General features: G+C 33.2%; 1 protein-coding gene across 1 annotated transcript in view; it reads left to right on the top strand.

Moving 5' to 3' along the window:
- Positions 1-2,138: 2,138 nt before the first annotated feature.
- LOC141835921 (protein NO VEIN) overlaps positions 2,139-21,175 on the top strand; it is a 48,020-nt gene continuing 28,983 nt past the window's right edge. Inside the window, exons 1-5 of the mRNA XM_074723325.1 lie at positions 2,139-2,567; positions 2,735-3,063; positions 9,306-9,981; positions 10,274-10,372; positions 17,678-17,843. Coding sequence (XP_074579426.1) covers positions 2,139-2,567; positions 2,735-3,063; positions 9,306-9,981; positions 10,274-10,372; positions 17,678-17,843 — 1,699 coding nt within the window. The remainder of the gene's footprint in view (positions 2,568-2,734; positions 3,064-9,305; positions 9,982-10,273; positions 10,373-17,677; positions 17,844-21,175) is intronic.

Here is a 21,175-nt window from a genome sequence, read left to right as displayed (position 1 = left end):
ATTCTCTACAAAATCTTTCTTTTATAGGGTTATTGTCATGATTAAAAATCATCGATTGTTTGTCACTATCAATTGATTGTTTTTCTAGAATTCAAATGTTACACTTGTAGAATGACTCTTTCAGTTTAGCATTAATCACAACAGTCAACTGCTATGCCCTATCAATCATTTGTTGGATGATCAGTCCAATCAAATCGACTTAGAAACTCTTTGTTCGTTCCAACAATATCATCAGTCAATTACTTTTATCCAGTAGTCAACTGATTACCATAAACTCCCTCAAATCCTTAACTTAAAGCTTTGAGGTCATCAATCAATTATCATTTTATAGTCGTTGACTAATACCACTACTTTCAGCCTTTTTAGGACTGGACTCTCACTTTGTTTAGTATCTAATTACCTCAATCTACCATGACTTCTTTTACATAAATCTGATCAATCTTGACATATCAAAATTTTCTTTGTCTAACATCCGATCAACTTTGACCTGACGAGATTTCACCATTGTCTAACATCCAATCAATCTTGATCTATCGAGACATTATTATTGCCTAACATCTGGTCAACCTTGATCTATTAGGACTTCAGGACTTCATTTGAACATTGCCTAATATTTGATCAATCTTGTCCTATTTGAACTTCTTAACTCATGCTCAATATCCAATTAACTTTGACTTACTAGGACTTCTACTTCATTGTCAAACATTTGTCAAGTGTCTTCAACCTGACTTGTTTGGTACTCTTTCATATCACTTGGACTTTGTACCTAACTCTCGCTAAGTCCTCCATGACCTTTTAAGACTTTTCTTTTCATATCAAAATCAATCATCGATCAAGGTCCTCCATGATTTGTTAAGATTTTATGATCAATATTTCAATCCACAGGTGATTATCCAAGTGCGGTACCAAAACTATAAATAGAGGAGTCAATGGAACCTCAATAACAACACTACTACACCTTAAAATACACATACTCTTCTTGTTTTTATGATCTTTTATCTTCTTTGGGTTTCAGGTGTTTGGGTCGGTTGGCAGTGACCACAATAAACACCATCGTATATTTATTTTTCTGCTTTGGTTGCATGAGATGGTTCAGATGAGCACGTGATTAATGCGTGAAGTGAAGAGGGGGTATAATAAAAATTAGATACATATTTTAGTAAATATTAAATTTGAGAACACAATTTGAGAATTAGGGAAAGTTAACTACATGATGATTCAATAAATTATTAAAAATCAAAAGAGTTCCTTTTTATTTATATTATCAAAAGGACATTTTTTAAAAAAATTATCAAAAGAACATCTCGTTTATAATTTTTAATCTTAAATACGCTGATGTAAACAAAAAAATAAATCCCAGTTAACTTCATTGACTATCTCTGGAGATGACCGATCCGATCCCACAAAAGTTTCCCACCGGCTATCAGAATAAATCGGAAAGTGCACGCAGTGGCCAGTCCAGACTCCCAGCATCCTTTGATTGCGCTCTCTATTAGAAGGAAAATTCCTGTAAATACGTCGTAGTTGGGGATAAAAATGATAAATCCCAATTAGCTTCATTGACTATCCCTGGTGTAATCCTAAATACCCTTATATATAAAAAATGATAAATCTCAGTTAGCCCCATTGACTATCTCTAGGGGTGATCAGTCTGGTCCCACGGAAATTTCCTACTGGCCACCAGAATAAATCGGAAAGTGCACATAACGGCCAATCCAGACGCCCAACATCCTTTGATTGCGCTCATTGGAGTTGCTTTGATCAAATCAGCTCTAATTGGAGTTGCTTTGATCTGCAACTCCAATTTATTATCTATTTTTTTGTTGTTTGAAGAAAAAAAAAGAAAAGAAAAGTAAATAAAAAATTTTAATTAAAAATCTGTTTATTTTTATTAGCTAGTTGCAAACAAAGAAAGCAGTTCCTACTTTAAATTGTTTTAACTAAAGGCTTTTCAAATGGTGCTATTTTATATAAAATTTAATAGTTTTTAATAGAAAGAAAATAGGAAAGAAAAACAAATAGAGAATCAATAATCTGGTGCGTTGCAGTTTAACCGCCATGCCACGGATCGTTTCCCCTATAAAGGTATCCGATTTTGTACATCGATTCGACGCCCTCGCCCTATCACTCTCGTCCTCATGTCTCAGCGGCGGCCGCCGCAATACGTCCTTCCAAGCGGCGCCGGCGGCGTCCAACGCTATCCTCTCCACTCCACCAGGAACCCTAATTTCAATGGTTTCGGCAATCCTCAAAACCAGGGTTACCTTCCCAGCTTTCCGCCAAACCCCTTCCAAAACCCTATATTCGCCCAAGTTCCCCTTCCCTACCTCCAAAATCCTGCTTTTGCTCAACCGAATCCTCCCGCCGATCTCAATACTCTTATCCAGATTGTCGACGCTGCGGCCACGAAGGCACACCGGGAGCTCGTTGCTGCTGGCCAGAGCGTTTCAACTTGGAAAGTGTTGCAGGCCACCCTACTTGCTCTAAATATCGAATCTTGGAGCTCCTTAGGTTTTCAAATCCAGGATGTTCCATCCCTACACAACCTGATAATCACAGAAGGGAAGGTGAGTTTCCTCTGCAAAAATCTGGAAAACTGAAGGGTGAAGAAGTTGTTTGTTACTTTTTAAAGACCACATGCACGCAGTTTCATGATTATTGATAACTATGCGATTAAATTTAAATTTTTGGCTGTTTGCATGTTTTATGTTTCTTAACATAGTATGCTTATCAGATAAATGCATTTATACATTGTTTCCTTGGTGCACGGAGAATCACGTCACTGTATGATTTGGAGGTTGCAATATGCAAGAATGAAGGTGTGGAGCGGTTTGAGGAACTTAGTCTGGGGCCGCTGCTTCATCATCCACTCATCGAGCACTATTTCTCAGTTCCTCCTGATGTGACAGAAATCTTCAAAATAACGACTGAGGAAATCATTTGTTTGTTACAAACTGTCATGAAGAAATCCAAGCATATATTGGTGGAGAAATTTTTGGAATGTCTTGAAGAGAAAATGCTGGTATCAAAGGAGAAGCTTTGTGTGCGCATACAGAATTTAGGGTATGTACTACACTTAATGCTCCTTAATGTTTTCAGTATATTCAAGTGGTGTGAAACTAATGACTCTTGGTTTGTGAAACTTATAAAGACAATCCAATGGTAGAAGTTAAATAAAAGACAATAAGCTTATTTAGTTGAAACACTTTTAGATGTGATACCTTTTTTGTTTTCAAGTTCTACGTGTTGTTTCTCTTCATCTTTAGATTAGTAGTGCTTCTTTAATTGACTCAACACACTAGACGGCTGAAACCACCTCTAGCTGAATGGAGCCTCAACTATTATCATTTTAATGATCAAATCTTTGTCTAAGTTGTTATCTTTCTCAACTGTCAAAACTCACATAAGAACTTATCTTTCACAGTTTGATTTCACCTCCAAGGCCATTTTTTGCTTGGTCTTAAGTCTCTTAGATGCACCAAGCTCATGACTCGCTCGCCATCCTTTGCTCTTTCTCTATGTAGTTTGCCTTCTTTTAGGATGCCTTAATGCTTCTTATTATGTGGTCCTTCGAATATCTTATACCGTCCTTCAAATATCTTGTACCGTCCTCCTCCGATCTTCAGTGTACCTCCAACACCAAGCCAATCAACTTGCTCCAACATCACCCTGATGCTTCTCATCCTCTGTTTGCATAGATGCTTCTTGCAATCTTCTTCAAACTTCATCAGACCTCCAAGCTATCGAGTATGTTGTTGGCTGCACTATGTCATTATCAACACTCAACATCATCAAGTCACAAGCTCCGTGAACTCCATGTGTGTTTGCTATGTTCCTCCATAACTTAACACACATATTACATATGGAAGGCTTAACTTAAACGCTTTGTTGAAACATCAAAATCTAAGGTTGAAACCAACCACTTAGAGCATGAGTGTACCAATAGTAGAACTTTCTTTCTACTGCAATAATTAAACAAACAATTTCCCTCTACAAATTTTGTATGATATGTCACCTTCATTGTGCATGCTAGGATCGCATACCACATACTTGTTCAGAATTGTTCACATTGACATCAAGAACAACAAGTAGGGATTTACAAGAAGATGGAAAAAAAGGAATTGCATTAAGAATTATGTACAAACAAATAAGAGAATATCCTTTGACTTCAAAGGAATTTCACGGGTAAAAATAAAAAAGGATTGATTTGACCCCGGTCACAGTCTATACTCGATTTCGTAATTTCATAATAGAGGGCCAAAGAGGAGGCATAGAAGAATTACAAAGAATATTCAAAATTTTCTTTTCAATATTGCTGTTACAAAAGTGGAAAACACTATGGGTGAGCCAATATTCTTGCAAAATAGATAGCTTTATAATAAAAAAAAGTTTCATTTTGACAGCAATGGAAAAAGCTACTGAATTAGTTGAAAAAACAAATTCAAAAGGAATTTAAGTTCAAATTGCAGGACTGACCAACAGAAAAGAAATTACACATGTTAAATGGATGAGAAAGGGGAGAGTCCCCTTATAAACAATTCATGCTATTGATCATTGTTCCTATATCGATTCAAACTATTTATAGAGGTATTAGGCATCAAATTTTGCATATTTTGTGAGGAGCAAGAATTTTATTTGTCTTTCCATTCTACTCAGTGCTAGAATTATTATTATTATTATTATTTTATATCTCAATTGATCTCTATAAAGCCTATATCACTAGTAATAACCATATGTCTTCCTCTACCCTGCATACACGCTTTGACTCTAATAGTTCATCTTGTTTAACCATAGAATCTATTGAACATTTTTGAACATATATGTATATAATCTTAAACTGTTTTTTTTTTAAATTTTATCATCTATCTTAGCTACACCTTATTGTTCTTGGGCAATACTATTTTTTATTTTAAATTCAGTGTAATCCATTCACCCTGTTACCTTAATACAACTTGATGGGCTTGTACATAATTTTATTTTGTCTCTATATTTTCTGACTGCCCAACATTCTATAGAGTATTGTATAGAATTTCATTTATAGCCAAAGGAACACAAGACTCACAAGATTCCCAAAGACTCTCCATTTCAATCATCCATGTTTCATCTATTGCTACATCTTGGTCAAGGTCTCCTTGTTTAGCAATTTATCAAGCTATAAATAATTGCCATAGAAATTTGAAAATTTGTATTTCATCTTAACTCAAAACTCCTGGTTTGAATTGTGCGATACCTTGTTTTTTCTTCTTCTGAAGACAGTAATTTGCTTGCCACTAGGTAAAACTAACTTTCATGTATTCCACTAAATTAGGGCATCCATTTTCTCATTATAATCTCCTTATAAAATATAGGTATAAAAGCAGATATGGTGCAGAATCTTGTGCCATGCTTTCTATCACAAGTAATCTCTCATTGTCGTCTATGTAAAGGAGTATCATATTGTACTGATAAGTGGCATGCTACAACATTCTTTGTAACATGAATGAATTCAACTAATGATATTCTGTCTAATATTTTTTTTAAAAATGCAATTCTCCACAAATTTAATTCAATTGATCAAATGATATAGTCTTATTTTTGGAAGCAAACAATTTAGGTGGTTGGAACTAAAGGAGAAATCTCATTTAAATTCATCAAGGTGCACACTAGATTAAAATGAGCAAAATCCATTTTTACCTATTGTTAATCAATAAACTTATATTTTTAGAAGTAAAAAAAAAGTGGAAGAAGGTTAAATGAGCAAAATTGCTCATAATTCACTGGAATAGCACAACTAAATTTTACTTTACTTGACTATCTAAATCCTATAGTTTACTATTAGAATTAAATAAATAAAGGAAGGGGTCAAATGAGGAGAACCCATGTAAATTTGTCTAGACATGCTTTGATGTGTATGTGGGCACAATATGCTAGAAAAATTGTATTTTTCTAGTTGAGGATCAAAACTCTTAACAAAACAGTACTCTAAACAAGAATAAGGTGTGTCAGTGCCGACTCAACATGTATAGAAGAAAGGCTCCTTTTGTGGAATACAAATTAGAAGAAAAGGTCCTTTTGTGGAACTCTTGAATGAGGGGGAGGACTTTATTGAGAAGGTGCTGAGCCCTAACACACAAACAAGGAGAAATTTATTATGAAGTTTGCAGGAGCTCTTTTCGTCAAAATTAGTATAGAAAGTTAGCTTGTAATTAGTATTGTCCTTCATAGCTTAGACCGAGACATGACAAGTGTCTCTGTGAAGGAAATGCTTTGGCTGTGTTTATTTGCATTTTAGTTTGAGAATTTCCAAGAAAACACAAATGGAATAAAAAACTTCTCAAGATCCATCCCTAAATAATGAACAGAACATAGAAAAGACAACAAAAGCTTAAGTTAAAGGGAGAACCAACGAAGCTTAATTAATAGGAAATCAAGTACTGAAAACAAAAGTACTCTTAATAATCTTGGCAAACATGCATACGAAGGGTGTGTTTCCTTTTTGGAAAATTTTCATTTTCTTTTTCTAGAAAAAAAGAGAATTTGAAAAATGAATAGAGAAAAAAAAAGATATTTGCTGCAATCCTTTTGAAAAGTGAACCAACAAAGCATAGATCCATCCCTAAATAGTGAACAAAACATAGAAAATACAACAAAAAATTAAGTTAAAGGGAGAACCAACCAAACTCAATTAATAGGAAATCAAGTACTGAAAACAAAAGTTCTCTTAATAATCTTGGCAAACATGCATATGAAGGGTGTGTTTGCTTCTTGGAAAATTTTCATTTTCCTTTTATAGAAATGAAAAGTGAAAAAAAGATATTTGCTGCAATCCTTTTGACCTTCCTATAAAATTACAATTATCATTTTTTGTTCTTGTCTATCAGAATATTGCAATCAAACACATTTCATACAGATTTGCCTTTCTTTGAGAAGGATATGCAGAAAATTGGAAATATTTTTCTAAAACAAGCACACCCGATAATGATGAACATTCCCATTTTGTCAGGATGTTTGAGCATGTCTTCTGATGAATTAATACCATGAGACTAACAAAAGGAAGTAAAAATATATTGTGAAAATGCAAATTTTCATGCCAATACCAAATTTCTTTTTTATTTCATGGAAAAATATTTTGAGTACTTGTAGATCTTGTACCAGCATTTAATAGACAAGGTCTCATACAAAAATAATCATCTGTGAAGATAACCTAATACATAACTAAATGTAGTAGAAACTAAACTTAGATGCTCAAATATCAAAGTGAACAAGAGCAAAGGGAGAAGAACTCTATTCATTTGATTTGAAACAAAAGAAATATGTTGATTTTTGCCTTAACTTAAATGTGGTGTTTCTTGCTCAACTTACTAGCCTCACAATGAAAAATAGGCAAGATGTTTATCCTCTTAGAAAATGAACCACCAAAACAGCATTGGCCCTAGTAACTGTAATTGATGCAATGGTAACAACATAGCGGGCCAGTGCAGATGGATTCAGAAGTTAGTAGATGCCATCTGACTCATGAACCGTAACAATCGCCCTTCGTGGAATGTGGTAGATCCTGAAAGGCACAGTTAGTGGAAAAGAATGTCACGTAAAAATTGTGATTTGATAAAATTTAGATGGAAAGTAAATCAACAGGAAACTGTGAACATGAAGAACAATACCATGAACAATGGAAGAACATGTATGAATAAAATCAGTACCCTAGACAGGAATTTGAGGGAGCCATTGATAATGAAACCATATGGTACTTATGAAGACAAAGTCAGATTAGAAGTAGGTTGTAAATACTTGTCAGGATAAATCATTCTCCAAATTGGGAACAATGGTATCAAGTAGGTGGTTGCAAGCAACACCAAAACAATGATCTGCATAAGGAAAGAAACCTGACAATTAGAATGCCTTCCTTTTATCCTTTTCAATCTTCAACATCCTGTTAGCCTTTATCTTATGCAAAATATTCTTGAGGGTCTGGCCATCTTGTTGAAGACAAGATTTTTTCTGCAAATTTATAAACTCAAGAAACATCCTTGAGGTATTCTTAGATTTTCCTTAGCATTAGAATGAATCATTAGAGAGCATGTGTGATTCCATGCTATTATAGCCATGCTATGGAGTCAGGCGACTTGCAAGATTTGTATATTCTTTTTGTCTAAATTAGTGTCATCAAGATGATGGAGTTCCTTTCTGAGTTGATAAGAAAAAAATGCCTATCATCGAAGTATGTAGTTTTAATTATGAAATATCTATTTTGGAATTGACCATCAGCTTCGAATCAGACATAGATGATAATCCCAGAGATCCACTCTCAAGAGGAAGAGGTGTTCAGTTTGGGTATACATAGTTAGGATTTTGAATTAAAACCATCATAACCCTGGGTACATGCGAAAGGGGAGAGAAAGGAGGTGGTGGACATTGTGGTGAAGTTACTGTGGCTACACCAGATTATAGGTACAATAGTCGAGAAGACTCTAGCTGTACTACTGCAGTAGTTCTGTAATGTTCTGAAGGGGCAGTGAAAGTAGCAACAATGATGCTTCTCCTGTAGTAGGAGAGGCCATTGTGGTTTGATAAGTGGGATGCACTCTATTAGCAAGTTGGAGTGACAGTGGCAACTATGATGCTTCTCCTGTAGGAGGAGAGGCCATTGCGGTTTGATAACTGGGCAGTGACAGTAGCAACAATGATGCTTCTCCTGTAGGAGGAGAGGCCATTGCGGTCTGATAATTGGGATGCACTCTGTTAGCAAGTTAGAGTGGAGGTAATAAAGATATCACTTTGGTGCACCTCATATAGTTTAAAAGATATCACTGTGGTGCACCTTATATAGTTTAGTAACACAAAGCAGAATAGTTTATATGCAACAATTTAATTTATTTATTAAAATAATATAAGAATTAAAACATTTTTTGATGTTTCTGGGTAACTTAAAAAGAAAAGACAAAATAAAAAGTAACGTCAATTTATTGGGCGAAAAAAATAGTGTTACTTGAAAACATTTCCTGTTTCTGACTGCAAACATCAACAAAAAAGCTGTTCCAAACATGCTTTCCATTTGGTACCAGCCAGCACCCCCCCTCGTCTCTTTTTGCCTATTGGCTCCTTCCCTTTATTGTAGCTATTATATTCTATAATTTCTACAATCTTACAGTTATGGATTTTTTGTCATGTAATTGTTTCTTACTATGATGTCATAAAGCATACATTTCCTAATATTTCTTCTGTGGATTGCTATTTTCTTGATTAAACTCAACAACATGTCTGCTTGATTGCTTATTGGCTGTTACTAATGAACTATCAGACCATTTTTAAGTAATTGCTATCCACAGATTGCATATAAACTATATTAGGGGAGCCATGAAAGATGAAAAAGAGGCCATCAACCAAGTGTGTGCTTCAATTAAACAAAATACTACACAGGCTAGGATGGATTCATCTCAATCCCAAAATATTACTACACAGAGTAGGATGGATTCAGCTCAATCCCAAAATATTCTTTCTGAAAAGAAGATTCTTGATGGGAGGTTTGATTTAATAGCTAAGCGTATTAATACCTTTGCATCTGAATGTGAAGATTTTACTGGCAAACACATCCGCTTCAACTCCCCTGATAGTGATGCTGCTAGTGATGATGAAATTGATGATGATGAAGATTCTAAGAATGACAGTGGACTTATGTGCAAAACTCAAACTTTTTATAGTAGAGACAATGGTAAGCATGTGAGTACTTGCCCTTATCCATCTACAACTGAAGAGATGGTGCGACTTGGGCTAAAAGTTGACTCTACTGACAAGTTAACTCCTGAGAGTACCACATCCATGAAAAGCAGAAGTAACAAGTCTCATGGCAAGAAAAGAAAGGCTGAGGAGGAGAAAGGTAACTCTTCATGTAAATTGCAAAAGAATGACATAATCAGGTTGAGGATACAGAAGCTAAATAGTATTGAGTTTGAGAAGTTCATAACAACATGGAAGGAGGCTTGTTGTGAACATTCTTTGGCTGAGGTACGCATAAACTTTTGTAGGTTGACAATTAAATTCTGAACTTCACATGTTGGTGAAATATGGTAGTTGTGATTGTAGCAAATCCTTGGATCATCCATTGTTGCCATAACTTTCTTGCCTCTCAATTTTGGATATGTGTTGGCACAAGATCATTCTGATCCTCCATAACCTGTTGGTTGCTTTGTTATGTAGTCCTATTTTCTTCATCTCTCATTTTTGTCGCGTTAATGGCCAGGTACCTTCATTTTCATAAATGAATAGACTTAGCCTTGGTATTTATTATTATCCGCAGGTTCTTGACATGATGGTAAACTTCTATGCCCCATATTCAAAGAAGAAGATAAAGAAAATCTTGTCATCTTACCCTGCAATCGGGTTGATTGGTATCGCTGTAAGTTTGTCCTTGATGATACTCTTTATCTCTATATCTGTTTATCCTTTTAGTAGATGTCTCATGGATTACTATTGCTGAGTTCTTATGGTAGATATGTTACGGATTGTATATGGGGATTCCATACTGAAATCCTAGTGAGACAATCTTACAGTTCATGTATGTGGGTATAGATTGTTTTAATAGTATAACCACTGTTCATCCTAGTTTGTACCTGTCTTGCACATGGTATTAAGAGATTATGCTAACCGACATGTCATTTTATGAGCCTTTTCTTGATATTAAACTGATCGCAGATCTCGTTTTTCAATAGTTTGTTATCAAATAACTCACTACTCTCGGGTCCCAAATATTGAAAAACAAATTACTACTTTGTAGTTTGATTGATCTTGAAACACAATGTTCCTCATTATGTATCAGTTAAACATACACAGCCAGTGGATTACTTGATAAAAGTGATAGTAGTGCAGAATCTAAGAAAGATGGTCCACAATTCACAAATGTCTTCTGAGTTTGACTAGGAAGCGGTAACAAACACTAGAAGTTGTTTAACATGTGAATTCATATCCCATGGATGCTATTTTCTTGGAAAGTTATTCCAAAAAAGTCAATAAGTCATGTTTCAATTACATTTAGAAAATGCTAAAAGCTCATTCTTGTATCTGGAATCATCATCAATCCAGTGCCATTTTTTTGGGCTTCCATATTTGTAGAGATTTGCAATCTACGGGATTTAAGTTTCTCAAAGGAAGAAAATATAAGAAAGGTCAATGGTTAAATAATATATTCGTGATAAGCATTATAAAAGGGGCAAAACAAGGTTTTAAGTTTTGTCTCCCATCTGATATGAGACGTGTGTCATTTTGATCCCATATTGAAATGTGGAATATTGCCTGAATGAGTTACCATACTGAGATGATCTCAATGGGAAAGTATTGGCGAAGGTTTAGCAAGACATCTTTGGTGGCTGGGAAGGACAAATAGCAACTTCCTAGCAGATCCTTGTTATCAAGGCAGTGACTCCTTTGTTTCTTTTTTCCCCTCTTGTTCCTTTTCTTCTTCCTCCAGTCTACCAAGTGCTAGGTCGGTGCATGCACAGGATGATATATGTATGTAACCATTCTGATCTTAGCTCAAAGCTGGTTCTAGTTTAGATATCTCAAACTTAGGGGAATACATAATTCTAACACTATAATGAATTAATCTAAACCCATGGGATCTTATGAACTTTAATGCTTGTGGAATACATAAAATACCATTGAATGGAAATTGTTATTCCATCACTTTTAAAATGAAATCAGAAGAAAGAGATATGAAGCATGGGGTTGTCAAGAGTTTCCACAAGTCTTATACCATATTGATTAAAATACCATTAACCAAACTTTGCCTGCAGATTGTCTCATTGCATTGATGGATAAAATAGAATGGACAGTTGTTAATAATTAATGTATAAAAACACTTCTATAATCTATTATGTTTTTTATCAGAAGGGAATTTGTGGATTATCGAGAATGTTGTTCTTGTATTTTTTGAGTAATCACATTCTTCGTCTTAATTTCATGTTATTTTTCATTATTGATTTTGTACATGCAATAAAGTAATGACATTTTATATCTTTGTGAACAACTCAAAAAGTGAGAAAGTAATTTTTTTTGTACGTTGTTTGCTTTATTAGGCTTTTATGTTTGCTTTCTACCCATATCTAATAGTGGAAGCCAGAATTTTTCATTGTTGTTATGAGAAGTTAATATTCTTAGTCTGTCTAAGAATTTTTATATTAAAACATGAATAAGCTCTTTTTGTTCTTCTTCCCCATGTATGCACACAATGATCGGGGTCATTTATCCTGTGTCACACTTTGAGGGATCCTTTTCTTTTCTAAAGGGAAATAAAACCCATATACGACATAACAATTTTATACATACGTTTCATAACTCTAAAAGTTTGTAAGAAATTTTGGCAGAGCTTGTTTCATTTTTTATATATTTACTGTGTATACAACTTTTATAATTTTAATATAATATAAAACTCATATCATGCACATTATGTTTGCACATCCTAATTTATGTTTTACAAATATTATCATAACAAATAATCATGATAGTAAGTGATAAAATCAACAATAATCATTGTAGGTTGAATGACATTGTCTAAGGGGTGAATAAACAAATCATGTATTTTTTGTAAATATATTATCTAATTAAACTATTAGTATTATGCACACGTATGAACAAGATATCAAAGTGTGAAATGTATGCAACAAAATAAATAAAAGAAGATTACGTGAACATAGGAAGTTTAACATGTTTTGGAACTCCAAAACAATGATCATGGTCCTGTCGCTTTTGGTGTGACAACCAAGGACAAAATTGCTAAACCACTTATTTAAACCAAGGCAATAGAGTAAACCCCAACAATTTGAGGATAAGATTTCATGAGGATGGAACATCTACTCAACTAGTAAACCAATAAGATTTCCACGAGGATGAATCCTTAACTAGGAAGATACCTTAATGTTTAAAAAGAATGAGAAAACGTGGGTAACTTCCATAAATGTGACCCCTTTTGTGTAGTTTTATTTTTTTTATAGATGCAATCCTCCACCCTTAATTACTTACAATGGACTTATGAACCTTATTAAGGAGTCAAATATAACACTAAAAATGCATAATATTTATGTTAATATTTTGCTTGTGATACCCATTACATGAATCAAAATTTAACATACCCTAAATGCATATTTGAATTGGAAATAAGACATATCTTCTATCTCTCCAAGTTTTACTTACAACCAAAACTGAAGGAATTGTGTGAACAAAGGTTGATAGACATGTTTAGTGGTTTGCAGTTCGAATGAGCATATGTGAAAGCCGATGAACTTTCTAAAAGGCTTATGGTTTGGATAAACATAACAGAGATCATCAAGAGGATTGGTTGAGTGAGTATTAATGAAGGATGGAAGATCATCTAGAAGTTTAAGATTGGAGGTGAATATAACCATAGGCCATTAAGATGTGATTGGAGGATTGAAATTTGAACGAGCACTAAAAAGGGGTGAAGGACCATCCTAGAAGCTCAAGATTTGAATGAATATAGGTTCAAGATTTGAATGAACACTTTTGAAGGCTAAGTATAAAGCTAAAGATTTGTATAAACATAAATAGTGGTGATGAAGATATCTTTAGAGGGTTGAGTTTTGAATAAGCACTAACAAAAATTGAAGGATTATCTAAGGAGCTCAATGTTTGAGTGAAGTAGGTTATGGTCCAAAGATCGAGCTTGAAATTTAAGCCGATCCAAACTTTTTGGTGTTTAAGCTTGTTTGATAAAGTAACCAAACCAAGTCATGCTGAGCCTAAAATGAATCAAGCTGTTGAAATGATTGTTCAAACTTGACTTGGTTTCTTTTTTATAATCTTGAGTTTGATTCAAGTTTGGTCTGAGCTTGGTTTGTTTAAATGTTATCGAGTTCTCAATTCAAGCTTGTTTGATTGTTTGAAACTTTTACATTTTTAAGCTTGTTTGATTGGTTATTAAACTTGATATTATAAGTTTGTTTGTTCATTTCGAAAGTTTATTTATTTATTTATTTATCATGTTGATAAAAGTTTATTAATGATCATGTTTACAAACTTTGTTCGTGAACAAATTCCCAAAGGACGCATGTGAAGTTTTAGAATTTCCAAAAGGCGCACTAAGGTTTTATTCTTCCCATAAGGCGCACCTAATTTTAATTTTACCCCTCTACATGCATGCAATCTCTCTTCTCTTTCCTCTCTCCTTTGCATGTATGCAACCTCTCTTCTCTTTCCTCTTAAATTAAATTAAACTAATTTAAACAGTATTTAAACTTCAATAAATAATCCTCTAAATTTATTTATTTTGAATTTTAATTTTAAAACTTAAAAAATATAAAAATAGATTAATAAAAAATTAAAAAATATTTTTATATTTTTTAATATCTAATTATAAAAGAATAAAAAATAAAATAAACTTGATAACAAGAACTCTAATTTTATTAATAAAAATAATAAAAAAATAAAAAGCTTTGGTGTTGGTTTTTGGAGACCTAGAGAAGGCTGACGTTGGTACCGGACTTTTAAAAACCAACATCGTAATTTAAATATCAACATCGCTGTGGTGTTGATATTTAAAAAACAGAACCATTGTGGTGCTGGATTTTAAACACCAACATTGCAGCTTAAACATCAACACCGTTATGGTGTTGATTTTTAAAATCCAACACCACTGTTGTGCTAGTGTTTAAACACCAGTGCCACTGTGGCGCTGGATTTTAAAAACCTATAGTGCTAGTGTTTAAGCTATTGTTGATGTTTAAAAATCAGCACCATAGTGGTTCTATTTTTTAAATACCAACACTACAATGATGTTGGTATTTAAGTTGTGGTACTGGTTTTTAAAAATCCAGCACCAACCCTCTCTAGGTCTTCAGAAACCAACACCAAAGTTATTTATTATTATTATTATTAATAAAATTAGTTCTTGTTATCAATTTTATTTTATTTTATTATAATTAGATATTAAAAATAGAAGATATTAAAAAATAAAAAATATTTTTAATTTTTTATTAACCTATTTTTATATTTTTTAATTTTTATTAAAGTTTTAAAATTAAAATTACAATTAAAAATAAAATAAAATAAATAAATTTAAAAGACTATTTATTAAAGTTTAAATGGTGCTTAAATTAGTTTAATTTAATTTAAGAGGAAAGAGAAGAGAGGTTCCATGCATGCAAAGGAGAGGACAGAGAAGAGTGGTTGCATGCATGCAGAAAGGTAAAATTGGAATTTAGTGCGCCTTTTGGGAAGAATGAAATCTTGCTTCACCTTTTGGGAATTCTGAAATTTTATGTGCGCTCTTTGGGAATTTGCCGACATTGTTCATTAAAATTGTTTACGAACAATTCACAATCTTTATTTATCAAGCTTGTTCATTTAGTTGAACGAGTTTTTTAAACTTGTTCATTTAATTGATCTTATGTGTATTGAATGAATATAAATAAGTTCTTACCAAGCCGGACACCAAACTTACGAATGTTTGATTCATTTACACCCCTACTCGTGGTGTTGTTTGGCGGGTAGAACATTAATTCCACCTGTGCAAACCGGCACACTACAAATTTAAATCGTCGGAAAGGAATTGGTTTATTCTACAGTTCAAGTGAATAGTAGTTACCTATTCGGATTCTTTCATATGTTCTTTTCTTTTGAAAGATCAAAAACTTTATCTATAGCTACAGAATGGCTGACTTAACAGGCGGGCTGAACTAGAGGGAGAGAATGATTTTTGTTCTTCAGAAACATGACATTTCCAGATATGAGTTTGAAGACATTTGGATATGAAAGCCTAAGCTGCTAACTTGCTCCTTTTGAAATATCTAGAATTCCATGCCTTCAGATATCGGTGTAAACTAGTGAACTCTTTAATTGTTGGCCGGGCGTTCAAAGCTCAATTCATTCAAGGAGAACATTTGTGCTTGTGAATCAAAAGAGGTTAGAGTTTGTGTTATCGGGACTAGAAACTAAATTTAGCTTTTCCTTGGGATACTTCATATGGAGAGGAAGCGACTGGACACAAACCCAATCGTAAATAGGGAGACACCACATTCAAATAGATGTCCTCGCATCTGGTCAGGGCTTTTGTACATTAAGAGCATGAGGGGTTAGTGGGGAGTCTACAATATTATAAATAGTCTTCGGGGTTGAAATCAGCACTATATATGGCTTACCAACTTCATTTGCATGGTTTACAATTCCAAGCAGTCCCACTAATATGTCCATTAAAAAAATCATAATCAAGATACCATTTCAACTCTCTTTGACATCAACCTTGGCAAACACTTCTCCAAAAGAATTTAAGGGAAGAGTAACAAATATCCTCACAAGTTAACATTGTCAACCATATCAACTTTCTTGAATCTATACATCTGTATTACATATTTACATATACCTTCATTAGCAAAGCAATCAACATCATCTTGACATTCCAATTGATTTGTTCAATTAACACAAAAAAGACAGCTACTTGCATCCTGTTAACCAACATAAAACTTTACAACCAACCATTTGAAGAGTCATTACTGCTATTATTATTTTTATAGCTTACCACAATTATCACAATTTTACTCAAAAAGATTGTTTTGGAAATCCGTCCCTCAACCTTAAGAACTCAAATATAATGTTTCACTTGCGCTTTCTCTTGAAAATATATTATCAACTTCCTCTAAATTCTTTACCCTAGATAACTCTAATAGAATAAGTTGTCTAACTCCATATAGCAAGGCAAAAGCCCAGAACACAATTCCCATCATTTGATGATGAATTAGGAAATTTAAATTTTAACAAGTCAACCCACTAGAAGTCACTGGATATAGCAGCTAATTGATTATAACTCCAGTTACCGAGAGTCAGAAACATGATTCGATGGTTGGGACTTGGGACTGATAATCACAAATAATCATTTACACTGCTATAGTAACAAATCTAGACAAGTCTTAGGTGCTCATTACAAATTGTTACTAAGATCAAATTCTGGTATCACTATTCATAAAGCAACTCAATTTAACTCACAAGGGTATGACTTAAAACAAGAGTTAATAAGTAAATTATATAAGAAGGTTACCCAAGTACATGAGCTGATAGCTTGGATCATTGATTACATGATAATAGCTTGCTTTGCAATTTACAAATCATGACATCACTCACATTTACAAATCATGACATCACTCACAAGTTAATATCTCTAACTGGAAAATTACCACTATTTAAAATGAATTTAACTTGTTCTATTGCCACTTCAATTTTGTAAAGAATAATATATTGTTCCCCATGTGCAACATAGAAAACATGCGTAACACTATAGAATGTTTTCCATGTAGAACAGTGCTATAATATTTACACCATTGTCCACTAGCTGCTTAAGTTATGTTTTTGGTAATACTCCAGTGATGGGTGCTAATGCATTTTTCTGGAAATGTCAATTCTTAGTATTTTTCTCACTTTGCTATAAAAGTTGATAATTGTGCTCCTAAGCTACAAGTAATTATTGGATGGATTAAAGATTCTCCAAATTCCCAGTACTATTAATTTTCTGATATGAATTCTGTCTTAAGCTATACTGTCATTAGCAAAGGTTCGGCTCCATTACATGTCTGTTATACACCATTGAAAATTTTACTCTTTTGAGTTTTATTTGATTTATAATTCTGAAATTACTATAACTGTTCTTATTAGTGGATTTTTTTCCTTGAAATTATCAGTAATTTGTACTTTGTAACTGCAGATAATGTCTATTAAGCATGGAACCGTTGATAGTATATATGATACTTTTCAAGCCTTTGGTCAATCTGAACTTAGCAACCCCAGCTGTGCATTCTCTACCGAGATGATAAATGTTGGGCCTACAAACAAAGAAAATGCTAGACTGAATGTTTCTGAGAGCTTTGACAGTAAGCATAATAATATTTTTGTATAGTTTTTCTACAAATGAATTTGTTTCTTTCAAGCATTTCTTTTCAAAAGCACGAGAGAGATGTTCATGCTTTTTTTTGTAATTTTTTTTTCTTCTTGTGAAACCAACGAGGATATAAAATGAGAGAGAACCATTGTGATATCATGAAAATGTTTAAATGGAGATAGGATTATCTATTGAGCAAAGGGCATAATTGTGCATGTTAAGCTTTAGGAAAAGTGGTACATTTTGGTACAAAAAAAGTCACCACATGATTTCCTAAATTAGAATTAGTGCTTCGTAGTTTGACAAATTATGTTTTCCTAAAAAAAACTGGATGAAATCACAATATTGATTATGAACCCTTGATACGTTGTAGTTTGTTTTTGTTTTGGTGTTGTTAAGAAATTTTAGAGGAATTAAAATGTTATATTTTTTTATTCATCAATCTCATACATATATATAGAGAATATCTAGACTAAATAGTATCCCTACAATCAAGATAAATCATATCATTATATTGTCTATTTTTATTTATATAATCTGTAATACTCCTCAAACTAGAGTATAGATATTGATCATGTCAAGCTGGTTACAAAGATAATTGACCCGAATCACATTTAAATTTTTTGTGGAAATATCTCCTAGTTGTTCTCTTGTCTTTACATACTCTATAGAGATTAAACCTTGTTGAATCTTTTTACGGACAAAATGATGGTCAATTTCAATATGTTCGCTCATAAAATACGAGATTGGAAGCAATATGTAGAGCCGCTTGACTATCACACTACAATTTAGCTAGTACTGAAGGTTTAAGACATACTTCAGTCAAAAGCTAATAAATCCACATTATCGCACACAACTTTTGCCATACCTCTATATTCTAATTTTACACTCGAACATGAGACAACATTCTCTTCTTAACTTTTGCTATGGCTCTATATTCTAATTTTGCACTCGAACATGAGAACATTCTCTTCTTACTTTTCTATAAAACTACATTTCTGCCAATAAAGACACAATAACTAGATGTGGACTTCAATCATTGTTGGATCTTACCCAATTAGCATATAAAACATTCAATCTTAGTATGACCATGATTGTTATTCAAGATACCTCATCCAGGTGTTCCTTTCAAATAACACAAAATTTGTTTCATAGGTGCCTAATGATTAATTGTTGGAGAAGCCATATATTAACTCACAATACTGACTAAACATGTAATATCTAGACGAGCCATAGTGAGATAATTTTACTTTCCAACCAATATTTAAATTCTTAAATAATTCACCATCTTTTGTGAATTATAGAGTAGAAGTCATTAGAGTATTACATGGTCTAACTCCTAATTTTCCTATCCTAGACGATAAGTCAAGTGCATATTTCCTCTTAAGATAAGAAGATTCCCTTCTACTTCTTGTTACCTCAACACTGAAGAAGTATTTTAAATCCCTAAATCCTTTGTATGAAATTGACAATGAGATTTAAGAGATGAAATACTTGTAATATTATTTCCAATAATGACAATATTATCCACATATATAACCAACAAGATGATGCCCATTGCAAATTGTTTGTAAATACAAAATAATCATACTTACATTTCTTCATTCCAAAAAGACTAAATTTATCAAACCAAACACGGGGACTTTGTTGCATACCATATAAGGATTTACGAAGGTGATAAACTTTCCCATACTCCCCTGAGCAATAAAGTTTGGCGGTTGCTGCATATAGACTTCTCTTGAAGGTCACCATGGAGAAAATTTTTTTGATGTCTAATTGATGTAAAGGCTAATTAAGAGTGACCACCATGGGAATAAATAACTGAACGAAAGTAAGTTTAACAATAGAAGAAAAAGGATCGAAATAATCCACTCTATATGTTTGGGCATAGCATTTAACAATAAGACAAGCTTTCAGTCGAGCAATAGACCCATCAGGATTGACTGTAACTATAAACACTCATTTGTATCCAATTGTCGTTTTCCCTACAGGTATTTTGACTAGGGGTTAAATACCATTGTCATTCAAAGCATTCAGATCTTCGATTATAGCATTACGCCAACCAGATGAGATAAAACTTCATAAACAGTTTTAGAAAAGGATATAGAATCAAGAGATGTAATAAAGAAACAGGAAGATGATGATAAATGATAATAAGACATAAAAGAAGACATTTGATAAGTACATTGACATTTACCTTTAAACCTGAGAATTGGTAGATCATCACTTAAGTCCAAAGCATTTATAAGTACAATTGCTAGATTATCACATAAGATTGGATTTACTAACGAAGAAGCTGGCGCAGGACATGGATCAGGAGGAATATGTTGCCAAGAATTGATATCACTGGACACCAAAATACTTGTTAAGATTAGGACAATAACATCTGTATCCTTTTTGAACTTGAGAATACTAAGAAAAATATACTTCAGAAATCTTAGATCAAGTTTTGTGACCTGAGGACGAATATCCCGAACAAAGCAGGTATAACCAAATTTACAAGGTTTAATAAGAAACAATGACTTATTTAGAAAGAGAACATGATAAGAAGTTTCACCATCAAAATGAACGATGGCATACAATTAATTAGAAATAAGTTGTGGAAACTGCATCAACCCAAAATCGTTTAGGAACTTGCATTTGAAATAATAAAGCTCTTGCGGTTTCAAAAGTGTCTTCTTTCTCAGCATCCCCATTTTGAGATGGTGTGTCTACACAAGAGGTCTGATGGACAATGTCATGTTGAGTCATGTAAGTTTAAAAGACTCTGATAAGTATTTCTTGCCGTTATCACTGCACAATATTTGTATTGGAACATTAAATTGAGTTTTAATCTTACCATTAAAGGCAGAGAAATAAAAGAATAACTCCGAACGACTTTTCATCAAATATAACCATATCATACGAGAATAATCATCAACAAATTAAGAAAATACTTAAATCTAGTTTGAGACATAAAATGACAGGGTCCCTCAAACATTTGAATGAACTAATTTAAAAAGAGCACTAGCTCGTTTATTGACTCTTGGATTTGAAGTAGATGATGGTGTTTACAAATTGACATGACTCAATATAATGAGGATAGACATAAAATTGGGGATAATATTTCTTCAATACTGGGGGAGAGAAGAATGACCCAATTGACAATGTGCTTTGAACGGGTTATTATCTAGAACAGGTAATGACTTTGACACTTGTGCATCAAGGATGTAGAGGCCTTTGGACTCATATCCTTTACCAATAATCTTTTTCATCATAAGATACAATAATCAAGAAAGAATGAGACACAATAGTTAAGAGTATGGGTGAGTTTGATTACAAAAA

This window comes from Curcuma longa, chromosome 10, assembly GCF_044706935.1.
Source record: "Curcuma longa cultivar G26 ecotype Majalengka, Jawa Barat chromosome 10, ITB_CL_G26_1.1, whole genome shotgun sequence".
Taxonomy (NCBI): domain Eukaryota; kingdom Viridiplantae; phylum Streptophyta; class Magnoliopsida; order Zingiberales; family Zingiberaceae; genus Curcuma; species Curcuma longa.
Note: the sequence above shows the minus strand (reverse complement) of the source record. Positions and strands in the feature narration are given on the sequence as shown.